Source organism: Lissotriton helveticus, chromosome 5_1 (assembly GCF_964261635.1).
Source record: "Lissotriton helveticus chromosome 5_1, aLisHel1.1, whole genome shotgun sequence".
Taxonomy (NCBI): domain Eukaryota; kingdom Metazoa; phylum Chordata; class Amphibia; order Caudata; family Salamandridae; genus Lissotriton; species Lissotriton helveticus.
The window spans coordinates 120,127,134-120,144,866 of record NC_136065.1 but is presented as its reverse complement, the minus strand read 5'-3'; the positions used below and the strand labels follow the sequence as shown (position 1 = coordinate 120,144,866).

The 17,733-nt window shown below is 42.0% G+C and overlaps 1 protein-coding gene across 1 annotated transcript in view; it reads left to right on the top strand.

Moving 5' to 3' along the window:
* GARNL3 (GTPase activating Rap/RanGAP domain like 3) overlaps window positions 1-17,733 on the top strand; it is a 1,031,878-nt gene that overhangs the window by 870,074 nt on the left and 144,071 nt on the right. The window contains exons 8-10 of the mRNA XM_078641846.1: window positions 5,246-5,272; window positions 8,668-8,743; window positions 12,699-12,797. Coding sequence (XP_078497972.1) covers window positions 5,246-5,272; window positions 8,668-8,743; window positions 12,699-12,797 — 202 coding nt within the window. The remainder of the gene's footprint in view (window positions 1-5,245; window positions 5,273-8,667; window positions 8,744-12,698; window positions 12,798-17,733) is intronic.

Below are 17,733 nucleotides of genomic sequence, written 5' to 3'. Positions count from 1 at the left end.
TGCTTTTTTGAAAGTCCTGGAGAAAACTTGATCCACTTGTAAGCTTACTATTCTGCCCCTTAGCATCTGCAATAACGACCCATAAGGTTGTCATTGTTTACTGGTAGTTAGCCTCGTGAAGCAAAGACCTATGTACAGGCCAGGAAGTGCATAGTGCCAGAGTTATTGTTCCTGTCTCAAATGTCATAGATGCTTCTGTATCGCCATCCAGTATGGAGGAGGTCCATGGCAAGTCAAAGGAAGTCCCAGGGTTAACATAGCATGCCCCCGGGCACCTACTTGTACTGATATGCACTTTCATAGCTGTTCCACCAATATGAGATGGCAATGTGTGTGTGAACTATTCTTTTTAGTTCACATCCGCAAAATGCAATTGGTTGATACTGACAAAGACAGCTTATCCAATGGCTTGAGCTAGCTGAGCCACAGTAGCCAATGACTGACAGAGTTTTTCTGTGTAAAAGTAAATGTATGTGTATGCTTTGTGTTTTGTTTTATGTGATTGTGTGTGAAATGTACTCTCACCAGACAACTAAAGCTGTCTGTAGGCGAGACTTTAGAAAACTCTATGTGCGAAAGAAGGAAAAGGAGAGGGAAATGGGAGGAGAAGCAGAAGTTGTCTATCACATTGCCGTAATTCAATTCTCTGAGGTATCTCTTCACAGGCAAGGCACAACACACTTTAGGCAAGATGCTTCAACTGAATGCTCCTATTGACCATCATAACTTGTTTTAGCCTTTCCAATCAGGATATAACCCTAACCACAGTACAAGTAAGAGACAGACACTCTTTAGGTGCCTGGTGGAAATTAGTCTGACAGTGCTACTGGATCTTGCCGGAGGCCTATGACCCCTCAAAAGATTTATGACATTGTACTCCTTCGAGTAATAATTTGTTGACATTGGCTTCTTGCAGTGGGAAGAAAAAAGGGCCTGACAAATGACTACATGGACTTTAACACAGCTGGATATTAAAGGAAATGTCAGCTGAATATTGCCTCACTGGAGGACCACACCAGAGAGATATTTGTGATTTCTGACTTGTTTGAGTGCAGATCTGCCCTATTTGTGTATGTTGATTCCAATATAGGCACTTCAAATTGCTAGAGTGGTACTATGTTGAATGATTCCCTACACCATATATGATCTGTAGGTAGCTTTAATAGATGGGGCTTTGTATTACCAACTGCTACGAACCTTCTCCCTCCTGAGGCGGAAAGCCGGGAGGTCTCCCTTCTTTTCTTTGTTACCGCTTTTAGCTGTGTGTATTTTATTTTATTTAGTGTCTCAGTGATTTTAATACTGTGTGCATTTTCAGGAGCGCGCCTGATTTACTAGCGTGCTGCTCCTTTGATAGAGACTTCCTAGCGCTTCTAAGCGCTTCGCCTGCTCCCTTTCTCCTTACCTGGGTTTTCAGACCGCCCTCGGCCGAGTATTGACGCCGAGGGCTGGGATCTGTTTGGGGCCGCCATCTTGGGGGTAGGACTCTCCGCCCTCGCGCTCTAGTAGCGCTACATAAAGCTCTTTCCTTCCCTCCGCGCAGCGGACGCGCACTGCGGACGCGCCGGATCTGCGCCGGAGTCGCGCCAGAGTCCTGCCCGTCTGCGCCCGTCAGCATCCTGGAGGCGTGTGGCGTGGCAGGATCTCTTGGTCGCTACTACTCTTTTCCCTGCATCATTATGCTATCGTATACATCCAAGAAGCTTCACTCCTTGCGCTCTGTTGAGGTCTCCTGCCACTCCGTTTTTCCTGGTCGCTACAGGGGCAAATATAAATGTCCAGGCTGTAAGTGGCATCTTACCAGTGTTCTCCCTACCACTCCCCACGTGAAGGAGTGTAGCATCAAACACCCTTGCTTACTCCTTAATACTAGGTCGCTACACAGACATACTCAGGAGATTTTTTATCTCCTTTCTACAAACAACCCCACTTGTCTTATGCTCACTGAGACTTGGCTTAATGAATCATCGCACCCGGACATAGCAGCAGCCATTCCATCTGAGTACATTATGTATAGACAAGATAGAGCTAAGGGAAGAGGGGGAGGAGTTGCCCTTGTTGTAAAAAAATCCTTTATGTGTGCAGTTGTGCCCACGCAGACCATCATGGGTGCCGAATCCCTTGCCTTTACCCTGTCCCTATCACCTCAACAAACTGTGAAGGGTCTCGTAGTATATAGGCCTCCGGGCCCTGTGGGGTCCTTCTTTGAGGATCTCCAGCAGGTCTTGTCTATACTAGTTCTTAGATCGGAACAGTGCTTACTGGCGGGAGATTTTAACCTCCACATGGAAGATCAGCAGGCTCAGGATGTCGTGAAGTTGCTAGATATTACATCTGCTCTGGGACTGCTCCCTTATCTCTCGGGCCCGACTCATGATAAAGGCCACACATTAGATCAGGTCTTCTCCACCTCACCAATTGTGGTTACTGCACTCCTACCTGTACTGCGGTCCGATCACCATCTAGCACATTTTCAAATATCTGGCACCGAGAAACCATCTATCAGGGCATCCAGGCAACGGGGAAGTAACTATAGGGCGTATCATCAGGTATCTCCCGACATGCTATCTCAGGCCCTGGTGAACCATCCTCTCTCCGTGACGGGGGATCTGGAGCTTGACTTAGATACCCTGCAGTCCTGGCTCTTAGCTAGATTGAATGAGCTAGCCCCTCTTCAGCCAGCTAGATCTGACACCAAACGGTCCTCGGCCCCCTGGTTTATGGCAGAGGCCGCCCAATCCCGCAGACAATGCAAAGTCGCTGAACGCGCATGGAGGGCCCAATATGACGCTGAGGCAAAACAGACTTACAAGTCCATGATGAAATCATATCATGCTTTAATTGTACAGGCTAAGAAGTGCTACTTTGCTAAAAAAATTGAGGAAGCAGCTAACTCCTGTAAGGAAATCTTTTTGATCGTACGAGAATTTACTACCTCACGTTCGATCTCAGATCAGGAGGCTCCAGATGAGAACTGGGCGGACACTATTGCCAATTTTTTTACGACCAAAATTAGACAGATTCAGGATTCCTTCTCTCCGAGATCGGCAGCTGATCCCTCGATCCTGTCTAATGAGATAGCTCACCAGCCTATCTCTGGTCCGGCGCTTTTGGATTTCCCGCCTCTCACCATTGCGTCGTCCTTAGCTCTGATGAGGAACCTCAAATCTGGCTCACCGTGCGATCCCTGTCCGGCAAAATTTTTAGCCAGAATGGCAGATGTTGTCAACCCACTAGCCAATCCTATTCTCAACCTCTCATTGAGTCAGGGAGTTCTGCCACTTTCCTGGAAACAGGCTATGGTGATTCCTCTCCTCAAAAAGCCCAACCTTGCCCCAGAAGTCCCGTCCAACTATCGACCAATCTCGCTCCTTCCAGCACTGACTAAAATCCTGGAGAAGCACGTCCATAGCGTGCTTTCCAACTTCCTGGAGTCTAACGAGCTTCTCCACGCGTCTCAATCAGGCTTTCGATCCAACTTGAGTACTGAGACGGCGCATTTGGAAGTCTCAGAGATTGTAAAGGAGGTGCTGGATGACGGAGGCAGGGTGATGCTAGTCATGTTAGACCTGTCGGCGGCCTTTGACACCGTCCCCCATGAGGATCTCCTCGTAAGACTTCATGACATCGGTCTAGGGGGGACGGTGCTCAATTGGTTTTGTTCCTTCTTGGCCAACCGCTGGCAAACGGTCTGGGCCCCTCCTGGATCTGCCGAAATGCCGCCATTGGGAGTCGGAGTTCCTCAGTGCTCAGTATTGAGCCCGACTTTATTTAACATCCTCATGACCCCTCTGGCGACTCTGGTGGAGTCCTACGGGGCCCAGAGCGTCTCATATGCTGACGACACCCAGCTTCTCTTCACCTGCCGTAAGAGCGAAGAATTCGATGGGGAAAGTATCCGTGAGTGCCTTGGGGCTGTTTTTAATTGGTTCCATCTGAACAGCCTCAAGTGCAACTCGGATAAATCAGAGATACTTTTCTTTGGATGTCCTTTGGAACCTGACTGGCATGGTTGGTGGCCTGCCGACAAGTTCCCTCCAGCTCAGGCGTCCAATTGGGCTAAGAACCTGGGAATCAAAGTTGACAATGGGCTCACGCTCAATTCCCAGGTGGCAACCCTTACAGGAACTTGTTTCGGCATTCTCCGGATGCTTCGAAAGTTTTTCCCTCTACTGTCCCAGGAACACCGGAGAATAATCGTTCAGGCCCTCATTGGATCCAGATTGGATTATGCTAATGTTCTGTATCTGGGTCTCCCAGAATACCTTCTACAGCGTTTGCAGGTGACCCAGAACGCTGCAGCACGAGCTATTTTCGGCTTGCATCGTCGAGCCAGCGCCTCTAACTTGCTGCAATCCCTCCATCGGCTTCCCATACGGAAGAGGATAATGTTCAAGGCTTTGACATTAGCCCACAAAGCACTGCATGCCACGGGTGCAAAATACCTGCAGAAGAGGCTGGCTTTTTACCGGCCGACGCGATCCTTAAGATCGGTGTCTTTAGCACTGGCTGCAGTTCCACGTATAAAGAGGGCACGCCTGGGAGGGCGGTCCTTTAGATTTTTGGCCCCTCAGTTGTGGAATTCCCTACCCTTGTCCCTAAGGTCTACATCCAATCTGCTGGCCTTTAGGAAGGGTCTCAAGACTTGGTTATTCTCTGATTAGAGCTCTATTATCTACATCCTATGTTTTAGCTTTTCTGTTATGTTTTTCAGTCTCTTTTCTGGGTCTGGAGCACAAAAGCGCCGGGACACTCCTTTGGAGTAGCCGTTGCGCTATACAAGACCCATACATAACATAACATATTGTAAACAAGCTATGCATGAACATAACTGATGTCTTCTTTCACTTTTTGGACTGATTTCCCCAGAATTAGATAATCGTTTGATTAGCCCACCTTTAACATCAATATATTGCTCATAGAAATAGAACATCTCTTGAAAGGTTGTGAAAAAGATTCAAAATAGAGCATGTTGGTGCCCTATTAAACAGATAACATCAGTTTTTTAAAACTCATTCTAGACTTTAAGATGTATCGGATAGCCCCTTTTACAGTACTGTCATTTTAAATTGCAATACCAAGGCAGGGTATATATAATGTTATGTATTGGTTGATAGAATCAACTCACAGATAGACTACACTAAAATATATATTGGTTGTCTTATTGATTAAAGATTAATGTTTTGCAAAGCTATTTCTTCCTTTCATTTCACTTACTTTTTGCTGTTTTCTTTTTTAATGACAGGACTTGCTGGTATTAGAAGAACAAGAGGTACGTTAAACAAATGCAGCAATTCCAAATCGAATAGCAGAATTCAACATCAGCCATTTTTTATTTCTACAAGGCCTGAATGATTTTCTGATTGTCTGGTACAGAAATTGTTTGCCTAAAAGAATGTATGAAAAATTAGTTAGATGATGAACAAAATCAACCTACTACAAGATGTGCTTGATTTGACAAATATAATGCATTAGGTATGTCTAATAAGCTAATAAAAATGGAGGATGAAATAGATTTGACAACAGTGCATAATTCATGGATGTGTTAACCTGCCATCAACTTGGACAGTATTCAGTCTTCTCCTTTATTAGTATGTTCAAGGGAGGGCATGTTGGGGATGCTATGTGGCACTCCAAATGAGGTGATGAACCAGGTGTTACAGGCACAGAGAGAGAGAGAACAAAAGGCTGGTGTGATGTTGAGCTTTATGTGTTTTGTAGATCATTCTGGTTGATAAACTGTACAAAATTATTTATCAAAGCACATGCTGTAGTGTGTTCTCACAAAGTTCAAAACTATATTTAATGAAGCAGTTAGTACACCATATGTGCTGACAGTATTGAATCCTTTACTAATTTGGAATATACTAAATCCCAGATGATTAATAACTTGCTAAGTATCTGGAGAACATAGGTTAGACACAGACATTCAGACTGTAACCTGAATCCTGTCGTGGAGAAGGCCCTACTCAGTCTAGTGCAAACTGTGAGCTGATGTCTTACAGGTTAGGCTGTAATATAAATTTGGGTAAAAACTAAGAAAGAATGACCCAAGTGTTAAAGATGTAGCTAAATTGCTTGCTCAAATATCATTTTATGGAGTGAGTCATAATCAAAGACTGACCTACTAACAAACCTCCTGAATTTAGAGGGGTGTTGGGAACAAGACTGAGGGATGTGAGATGCTGTGAAATCTACCCTCCAAGACACAGTCATAGAAACACAAAAGCATTTGCAACACGATTTATAGGGGTCCTGTGCAGGAATTTCCCCGGAAGAAACCAGCAATACCAAACAAATGGAACGCAAACCCTCACACAGTAACCTTGGTGTCATGCCTCATCATGAGACTGCACCGTCACCAGAAATGGTTATAGTAGGAATAGTCTCCCTCTTATAGGGAGTAGTTCCTGGAGAAGTGGTGCGGAAACCTGTTTACAGGTGAAACAGCTCAGGTTCCTTCCCATAAGTAATACAGTATTGCAGAACGGCCAAAGAAATGATTAAAACATATCAGGGAGGCTTAGGGGCATCACTCCTCCAGCATTATTGAGGTCAACATGTTTCAGCTATAGAGTGGCACCTAGATGGGGTCGCCAGCTCTCATCAGATCTAGGATATGTAGCGCTATGTTAAATCCTCATTCATACAGCATCCGACTGTCACTCATTTTTTAATTCATTTAATAGGTGAATATACAAGTATCTTTGCAAAGAAGGCCCTGTCAAATATGAAATTGAAATAAACATACACAAGAGAAAAACATAAAGAACAAGTCGCGAAATGCTGAGAGCCAGATCGCTGCATGCATTTGCTTTGGTGCCACTGCAAAACACACATGAAGAAAAAAGCAAGTGGATGTGAAATGACTGGTGGCTCAAAATAAAACTAGCCAGTCCAAGTCAGACAGTGATATAGGTATTTAATACGCAAAAGTTAGGAATACCTTACTGCAGTGAGATATGAATTTAAATTTTAAGTACGACTCTATAGCTATAGGGAAGTAGTAAAAGGTGCAACAAAAATGCACATTTTTAAAACAAAGCTCTTCAAAGCTGCATCGCATCTAAACAATGTAGGGGCCAATTTCAATGGCGGTCGGACCGCAACAGATAGCTCGTCTATGTAGATATGACCATCATCTGCTGCCGCAGTGTGACTGATGCATTATAATGCGTGGGGTCGCAGGCAGCAGGCGGCGGGGCCGTCCACGGCTCTTCCGACAGGCTCAAGGAACCTGTCGGTGCATCAGAAACACTTTATAATCCCTTAATGGTTGCACCTCTGCCCTCAGGATTATGAGGTCAATTTCTGATTCCGATTCCACTAGCAGGACCCCCTGCCCTCCTGGCCTCCACTCTGGTGCCTGGGGGCTACCTATAGAGTGTATCTTTTGCTCCTAAACATCCCAGCACCATGTGGCAAGCACGCTGAGGTGCCTGCCACACAGTGCAGAGATGTTTGAAAACATAAATTTTTCAATGGAAGATTGTATTGAGGTCCTTTTCCACCCACCACACATTGAAAAATGGATGTATCCAAATACTGCAGTCGGAACCACCGACCTAAGATCGGTTGTTTCCCAATCCGCAACGGTCCACCCGACATCGCAATAAGCCCAATAGTCTAGTATTAAACTTACTGTTTGCAATTAAACAGCATTCTGGTGACATTACAAACCACCCATCCTTGTTTTTTATGATCATATTACATGGTTACCTATTGCATATCCTAAATATAGCTAGGATTAGGAAAAATACAACTTTTTCTGAGGTTTATAAATTTCGCATTCCCAATCCAAACGGCTAGTGTGGTCGACCTCAGAGCTGGGGAACCGGGTTTGATTCTCGGCAGGGATGCTCAACGTTCTGTGATTCTTTGCAAATCACGTAATCTTCTCATGTCTAACAAAATTAATGTGTCCATCTGTAACGTAACTGGTGCTCATGTAAAGCGCTCTGATACCTTCAGGTCTAGTTTGCGCTATATAAAACTCCACACAAAAAAAATCCAAAATGAAAGTTGAGATAAATATTAACACACAAACTAAATCAACAATACATTGAGTACTCTCTCTCTAGGCATTTTTTAATGGATATGATACTCTTTTGTTTTCAGTTTTACTGTTTCTAATACTCGTCCTACAAGAGTATTTTCACTGGGTGTATATTCATGATAAGGTCAATTTGTTTTTAATGCAGTATTTATATTTCTGCCAGAACATATATCAACGAGCACGTTAAACAAGTTAGACAGGATCTGGATATTTAATCTGTTTGTGGTTTACTCACAAAGTATAGTGTTGAAAGTAACAACTCATTGAATAGCTTCAAAGGAAGTTAAGGAAACAGGTAGTGAAAATTCATCTTGAGTTTCTTGTATCTTAATTTCACTGAAGAGGCTCTTAAAGCAGGGCAGGCAAGAAGTCTGGCTTTTGAAATATATCTGCACTGACACATGGCAGGAGGCTCCATTAATCAAAATGTGTTCATGGCATTCACCAGGAGCACATTAAGTGTCAGGGGAAATGGATTCTCTGCAGCAGGCTGCAGGTCATCTGTTCAACAGGCCCTTTTTCCAATATAAGTTTATTCCCACTCGGTGTTTATCATTTATTCTATTAAAAGTATTATGGTTTCATCTCTTGTTTTTTCCTTGTATTCAAAGGGCTCTGTAAATTTCAAGTTTGGAGTTCTTTATGCCAAAGAAGGGCAACTTACAGATGATGAAATGTTTAGTAATGGTAAGTCTTTTGCATATTGAATTATATTTTGAAATTGAGTAATTTCTGTGGTCCACAGACTTCTATAATTGAGTTTGAATTCTTTCACAGTATGGAAACTTAAGAAGAATCTGCTATATCTCCTAGATATTACTTGGATAATACTACTGCATATAGCACAATCCTTTAACATTCATACAAGTCCTACTTTTTCTTTGGACCTTATTTCGAGTTCAGCGTGGTGGCGGTTCGAATATCGCCACATTGCAGGCCCGTCTGCAGTATTATGAGTGTGGTGGTCGGACCGCCACAAGACTGCTGCATCGGACGGGGATCAAGAATCCTGCGGTGGTCTCGCGGTGGTCAGGAGCACTAATATGGTGGTGGTGCCTCTGTGGCACCACAACGCATATTAGGTGTTGCCTGTCTGCCACCCTTTTCATGGCTGTGAGCTATGCAAAAGGTGGTGGAGAGGCAACAAAGGGAGCCCTAACAGAGCTTCCTGTCACTCCTGGAGTTGCATGCGGTGGGGCACATGTAGTGCTCCCCTGGTTTTGCAACGCCAGTTCCAGCATGGTATGACATCTCAGCCTCACCGTGTAGGAAGGTGCAGTCAGCGCTCTGAGAGCAATGTTCTGCATGTCAGGCTCTTCAATGAGCCTGACAGACCTCTAATGCAGCACCACCCACCAGACCTGGATTTATTCCTTATCTAGTGGGTGGCAGCACCACGGTTTTGGTGATCCTACAGTAGACAGTGCATTGCACCTTTCCGCTGTAGGACCGACAAAGTCGTAATAAGGCCCTTAATATTTGTTTTTGTTATACATACAGTGTGGCATTTAGTGGCTTAATGTTAGTTATTAGCTATAAAAATATAAATATACAAGTGGAAATAATTGGAAATATAGAGTGGATCACAAAAATCAATGGATCCAATTAACAAAAAAGAAAGCCACACATTGTCCTTTTAAAATGTGCATCCTATTTTGCCATATTTACCATCATGACATGTGGGCTGGCAGACGTCTGTGAACAGAGTGCACTCCTAGTTTCAGCTCACGTCTTCCAGCATAACACAGCTGTGCTCCGTCTTCTCAGCTGAAGATTTGCTGCTATGAGTCACTCTGGAGCAGCCATGGGTGGGCCTGCTGATGTCTGCAGGCGCTTGCACTTTTTCCCTGTTATGTTAATGTATGCAATTCCATCACAGAATTAAGGGTGAAAATGTGTGTCTATACCCTACTATCTATACATTTAATAGGGGGTGGAATACATGCAAGTTTGCTTTGTTCATAATTACTGGGTATCTTGAAATTTAGGAGGCAACTTTGAATGCGTTTGGACCATCTAGTATGGCTTACAGCAATGCCCCTGTGAGACAGATTGTGAGAAAGACTTTTCAGGCCCTTGTGCCAAGCTCAAGAGGCATATTTAGTAATGGTGTAAGGTACTGCTCCTTTGTTAAACAATGTTTAAGTATATGTGCATTACTCAGGAGTGACATTTTGGGACACGCTGCATTGAATGGCTAGCTTTAGCAAAGCAAAAAGATCCAGCTTTCATAAGTTAACACAGGCATACACAATGTGCTATTACAAGTATTCTAATGCCCAATGTGTCTTTCATTTGTATTCATAAAATGCTGTAATGCCATGGGTTACAAAAAAATCTGTTTATTATGCTGTGGCAAAATCCACGTTTGAATTGTGTATCACTACACTGGCTAAGTCACCCACATCTCATATGCCTGGAGAATCAACCATATTCCATAACAACATGGTGCTGGAGTTATTACATAGATACATTCAGAGTTATTCACAAAGGCAACTTACACTTATGAGTAACTTACAAGTGTGATTTACTCTTACACTTTTAAGTAACTACTACTTTTAGCTATTCAAAAAATCCGAATGTACATTTACTCAAAATTGCAGACTACATGTTTCCACCCCCTGAAAAAAAGTTGGAGTCAAATTTAGGAGTGTAAATTAGTACTGCCAATAAAGAAATAAGTTCAACACCACACACTGCCAGCCACTGCTCCTTCAACACCTTCCTGCAGAAAATAATGGCAGTAGGGAGTTCAAATAAAATCGAATACAAAATAATGTTAAATTAAATACATTGTATAAGCTAAAAATACAAATAAATATCAGTTAAAGTTAAAAGCATCTAAATAATATGTATTATGTAACTATAAAATATGTTTACAACTTTTTAAATTGATAAATTAGTATAACAATAATATTAAATAGAATTACATTTGTTTTACTTAGTTTTCTAAATCACTTTCAATAAGTATTAGTCCATAATAAAGTAATTCATTTTTGGTGCAAATTTAGAAAAATAATTTTAATTACATGTATTGTATTTTTTACATGTCAGGATATAATTAAAAAATACGTTAAAAGTGCTGTAGCATTTTTGCATTTTGCTCTACAGTCAATTAATTTACATTAATATTTAACAACCAAATATTTTTACTTTAATTTAATACAGTTTAATGTAAGTTTTTTTTAGAATGGAGTGATTGTGAATATCATTGTAAACTACTTTATTGAATTTAGTTTGTAAGGTAAAATGAACTTGCACTACAATTAATCGTTATTTAAATTAATTTGTTTGTATATTTAGAAAATGTGAAATACTTTTGTATTTGAATTCATTTTTCAAATTACAAATATAATTTATTTGATATATTTCATAGTTTGTATATGGATGTTTTTGATGTTTGCATAGAATTTGTTTCAGTAGTGTTACATATCTTTCTTTTTTAAATAGACTCTTACTTAAATTTTTGACATTATTAATTGATTTTTTTAAAAATTGTTGTACAATATGTTTTAAATATACATTTTGGTGAAGACGATTGCAAAGAGTATGCAAAGGTGTATCGTGTTCTTACTTAGATGAAACCCTGCACTGTTGAAAATAATACAAAGAGTAGATATTTCAGAAGACGTCCTTCATCTCTTTATACACGTGTATCTCAATTGTATCCAGTCTTTTACTATTTTATGTGTAAAATAATGACTTGTTTCATTGTTTGCAAGGGCATTCAGTTAGAAAGACACATACGTTCAGTAAAGGATTGTGATATAGTTATCCATCAGAAAGTCTCTTCTTACATTGGAAAATACAGTTTTATTTGAATTACACTTTGGTGGCACTCCCCGAGCGAATTGTAACTTGTAAACAAAAGGTGTCTTAAAATGTGTGTCATCAAATATTTTTTGACTCAAGGCAACTGTTCAAACTTGCAGAGATTTGCCATTCACTTAAGTAATGAGCAAATAATATTTGTGAACTATGAGGCCTAGCACTCTCCTAATTTGCTGTTCTGAATTTGTTCTTTATTGTGTGGGGTTATTCTACTTAAGCATGAATTTTGAGCAATAAATTGAGCATTCGACAAGCTGCTTAGGAATCAGTGGCTTTACTATTGACTATTAAGAATATATGCTGGAAGGCTGTGAATTCTTAAATAAATGTTGTATTTATATATCTTATGCTTACTTACAGATCTCTAGTGCTAGTTTCAAACATTGTACTGTGCTAACTGGAAACAATTTCTAACAAACGCAGTTGCCAAAGTAAAATAATGAAGGTTTCTATGATCTAAGTGTCAGATATCCCAAATCGTCCTTTATTTATTTTTCACGCTAATCAAAATGTGATTCAAATTGTAAAAATTCACCTTTCTGAGGGTTTGTAGCAAACCTTCATACTGTTTGCAGGACATTATGAAAAGGTCAAATTCTGCATTTTTGTTCCATATACAAACCCTTTGACAACTAGCTTGAAAATGCAAAAACATTATCAATCAGAATATGTTAACAATTATACTTGAATTTTAAACCACATATCCTTGTGTTTTCCAATATCTTTGCATTTTTAAATGTGTTCAATGATACAAGCAGAATGTGTGTTCAATAATATGTCACTTAATAACTTATACCTGCTCTTGTTGTAGAAACTGGGAGTGAAAGTTTTCAAAAATTATTAAACCTCATGGGTGATACAATAACACTGAAAAGTTGGATAGGCTATAGAGGCGGGCTGGACACCAAAAGTAAGTATTTAGATAATTATTTCCTATAACTATCTGGGAACATCTGTTAATGTCTTCCTCTCTCTCTCTCTCTCTCTATATATATATATATATATATATATATATATATATATATATATATATATATATATATATATATATATATATATATATATATACATATATATGTGTATATATATATATATATATTTATAAAGTTTCTTTTTGTGCATGCTTGTTGCATGGTATTTGCATGTTGCAATGGCATATAAATAATACAACTTATAAGTGAGCAGAAGTTTTATTATACAACAGGTTGAACTGTCATGTGTCATAATGAACACCATTTTTCTAAATGAAAGTGCTATTGAATCTGCTATTCTAAGATGGCGCCTGCATTACCTTGAGAGGACTGTAGTCCTACACCTATGTTTATGTTATGTTATGTTAAAAAAGGTTTGTAAAGCGCTCGTACACCGGTTGGTTTCTTGGCGCTGAGTACTAGGGGGGATGCCGACCCGGGGAACAGTTCATTCGTATGCATGGATGAATAACAAGGTTTTGAGGGACTTTCTGAAACTCAGTAGGTCAATGCTTGACCTGATTTCCAGGGGGATGGAGTTCCACAGACAGGGGGGGGGCAAAGTTGCAAACCTGCATCCCCCTTGGCGCTTCAGCTTGAAAGTAGGGACAGTCAGAAGTTGGAGCTGGCCCGAGCGGAGGTTTCGTGAGGGAGTGTAGCGGGAAAGTAGATTTTCTATGAATTTAGGGCAATGGCCGTTCAGAGATTTAAAAATCAGGCATACAACTTTGAAGGCGCAGCGCTGGGGGATGTGGAGCCAGTGCAGCTTCCTAAGAAGGGGGGGAAGCATATTGCCACATAGGCTGTGTTTGTATCAGTCAACCAATCAATCAGGCATTTGTTAAGCGAGACTACTCACCCGTAAGGGTCTCAAGGCGCTGGGGGGGAGGGTTTAGTAGGCTCCAGTCCATCAAGGGGGAGGTCTGTCGAAGAGACAGGTTTTGAGGTTTCTTGCGAAGATGGAGAGCGATGTTGTCTGTCTGAGGTGGAGCGGAAGGGCGTTCCAGGCTCGGGCCACGAGGAAGGAGAAGGAGCGGCCTCCTGATCTGGTCTTTCTAGTGCGGGAGACCACAGCATAGGAGAGCTGGGCTGATCTTAGGGTCCTCTGGGGTGCGTGGAATTTGAGTTGGCTCTTCAGGTATGCTGGTTCGGTGTCGTGGAGGGCCTTGTGGGCGTGGATGAGCATCTTGAAGGTGACTCTAGCTTCAATGGGGAGCCAGTGGAGAGTGCACAGGTGCTGGGAGATGTGGCAGTTTCTTAGCAGGTCGAGGACCAGTCTTGCAGCGGCGTTCTGGATGTCTTGTAGCTTGTGGGTGATTTCTTTGTTTATTCCGTCGTAGAGTGCGTTGCTGTAGTCGAGTCTGCTGGTGACCAGGGCATGAGTGATTATCTTTCTGCGTTCGAGGGGGATCCATTTGAAGGTCTTACGTAGGAGGTAGAGGGTGTGGAAGGAGGGGGACGATACAGAGTTGATCTGGCGGTCCATTTTGAGCGCTGAGTCCAGGATGATTCCCAGGTTGTGTGCGTGGTCCGTCGGGGTGGGTGGGCTTCCGAGGGCGGGGTGCCACCAGGTGTTGTTCCATGCGTTGGGGTTTGGGCCCATGATGAGTACTTCTGTTTTGTTGGTGTTTGGTTGTAGGCAGCTGTTTTTCATCCATTTGGCGACCGCTTCCATGCCTTCTCGAAAATTGTGTCTGGCAGTATTGGGTTCGTTGGATAGGGAGAGGATGAGTTGGGTGTCGTCTGCGTATGACACAATGTTGAGTCTGTAGGTTTTGATGATGGGGGCGAGCAGAGCCATGTAGACGTTGAAGAGTGTAGGGCTGAGGGAGGACCCTTGGGGAACTCCGCAGATAGTTGGTGTAGGGTCATAGAGGAAAGAGGGAGTCTGACCCGCTGCGTTCTACCAGAGAGGAAGGAGCTTATCTAATTGAGGGCATTGTCTTGGATCACTGCGTTGTGGAGTCTGCGTATTAGGGTGTGGTGAGAGACTGTGTTGAACGCCGCTGAGAGGTCAAGGAGGATGAGGGCTGTTGTTTCTCCTTTGTCCAGTAGGGTGCAAATGTCATCTGTTGTAGTGAGGAGGATGGTTTTCGTACTGTGTTTTTTTCTGAAACCGGATTGGGAGGAGTCAAGGATGTTGTGCTCTTCGATGAATGTGGCGAGTTGGCTGTTGATGGCTTTCTCGATGACTTTTACTGGGAACAGGAGCAGGGAGATGGGTCTGTAGTTTTTGAGGTCCGTGGGGTCCACCGAGGGTTCCTTCAGGTGCTGGTTGACCTCGGCGCGTTTCCAGTCGTCGGGGAACGTGGCGGTTGCCAGAGAACGGTTGATGATGTGGCAGAGCATGGGTGCGATAGTGTCGGTGGCTCTGTTGAAAATTTGGTGGGGTCAGGAGTCCGTGGGGGCCCCGAAGTGGATTGAATTCATTGTCTTCAGTGTGTCTTCGGTGGTGAGGGCTGTCCAGTTGTTGATCGCTGGCTTCAGGGTATCGGGGATGGTTGATGAGGGTTCAGTGTGTTGGTTGTCTTTGTCGAAGTTGTCGTAGATGCTCTTGATTTTGTGGTGGAAAAAGGTGCTGAGTTTGTCACAGAGGTCTTGTGAGGGAGGGATGTCAGTGGACTCGCTGGTGGGTTGGGCAAACTCCTTGATGATGTTGAAGAGTTCTTTGCTGTTATGTGCGTGAGTAGAGATTCTGTCTTCAATCGGTTTTTTCCTGGTTTTTCTGATGAGTTGGTGGTGGGCGTTGGTGGCGGCTCTGAAGTTGTTGTAGGCTTCTGTGGACTTGGTGTTCCTCCAGGCCTTTTTGAGGTGGCAGCAAGTGCATCTGGACTCTCGAAGTTCGGTGGTATGCCATCTAGCTTTCTAGGCATGGGTGGTGTTGTTTTTCTTGAGGGGGGCTATGGTGTTGGCGCTGTCAGAGATCCATCTGTGCAGGGTTTGGGCTGCGTTGTTGTGGTCATCGTTTTCCGCAATGGTTGGGGTGGAGTTGCTGAGTGATGAGTCAGTATAGTCACTTAGTCTTGTACCATCTGTGGCCGTTTTGTGAGGCCCAGTGGCAGGCCAAGGTAAGTTGCATTGCATAGTCTAGACGTGATAGGACCATGGCTATCAGCACCTGTACCGGAGATAATATGGGTCAGTAGCCTGCTTATCTTTCTAATATGTCACTAGTTGGTGTTTATTAGTCAATTTTTACTGTTGGAATGCACTCATGATCAAGAGAACCAGTGTTCCTGAAAAGTTGAGTTGTTGCCCATGATTAAATGTTTTTCATCAGGACTCCTGGAGAGTGCGTGTTATTCTTTGCTAGCAGCAAGGAGTTTGTGTTTGGAGATTTCAGGCCCCCACACCTATTCACGTGCAGCAAACTAAGAGGACGGTGGCAGAAATGGGATTTTGCTGTTTGACGCATAATGTGTAAATAAACAGATTCCTGTAAATTATCTTTTCCTTGTCCTGAGAGTGCTTGACATCGAAATTTTGAGTACAGAAACTTTATTTTCGGCGTGCTCCACCAACGTATGCACAACTTCCCGTGGGTCCTTTGGTTTTGGAAGGAGGACAATCTGTTTTATATATATATTGCATACTCCACTGCTCAAAGACTTACATGAACTGTTGATAGCAAGGGACTTGCAATGAACAACCATCAAGGGGTCAAAAGGTTATAGTAGGGAAACCAAATAGCAAATTACCCTCTATGTTGATTCGCAAAGGTTAATTCTTTTTCATTTAACACAAGAATGCTTGTTGGATTTGCACAAAATTTGGATGTGGTGAACGAGCCTCGTCCCTCTCACAATCCAATTTTGGTTTCATGGAAATTGATCCAGAAAGTCTTCTTAAAAAGCAAATGTTTTTGAGTTTAAAATATATGTTGTTGATGATCATTAATAGGTGTGAAGTATTCTTACTGAGATGAAACTTGCATTATTGAAAAATATGCAAAGAATAGACATTACAGAGAACAATTTTAATCTCATTATGAGGTGAACAGTCTGATCTATCTAACAATCCAATTTTGGTTTTGTGAAAAACCATCCAGCAGGTTTTGTTAAAAAGCAAAAGTGTTGGAAGTCAAATAAGGTAAATCTGTACACAAACACGATGATTACAATTTTAATTTTGATTCTTTTATTTTTTATAATTAAAATTCATCTTTAAAAAACTTGGAAACCAAATTGTGATTTTGAGCCAAATAGTTTTTTTCTGATTCACTTGTAACTTTGGTGTTTTTGAAGGCTCTTCATAAAATTCAGCCGATATTTAGCACATGGAGCTTAGTTTAGCAACTAATCTGTCAAGGGGGGACGAGGAAAAAGGGAATTTTCAACTTGCCAATAGTTTTTGACAAATCTGCATGAAATCTTATCGCGCATTAGCATGTTTACATTAGTTTTCTTATTTTAAGTTTCATTTAGAACCCATAAAGAGATTTTAAGTTAAACATGTCAGTCCGTAAAATAATATTTCTGATTTTTTCGGATCATGTGAATATTACTCTCTGTTACAGAAAATATATGGAAAGGAATTAAACCATTCTTGCCATGAAGATAGATATTTACTCAGAATACGCTCTTTGTGTGGTTTGATGTCCATTCATTCAATATTTGCTATATATGCTACAATAGGGTCACAGGTGGGCCTTGAAGAGTTGCGTTTATGTATACCGTGACCATCTGGATTTCAGAAGGATCCAAGAGTGAAAATGTAGAAAAATGAGCACATCCATTTGAATCAAGGAGCTTTTCAATTACATTGTTGATTGGGGTTTCTGTGGATCCCGACCGGATACACTGACTTGGTCATTTTATAATCTGGTCATGTCTAAATATCTTTCTTGCAACATACCTTAAGGGATGCATTTCATCT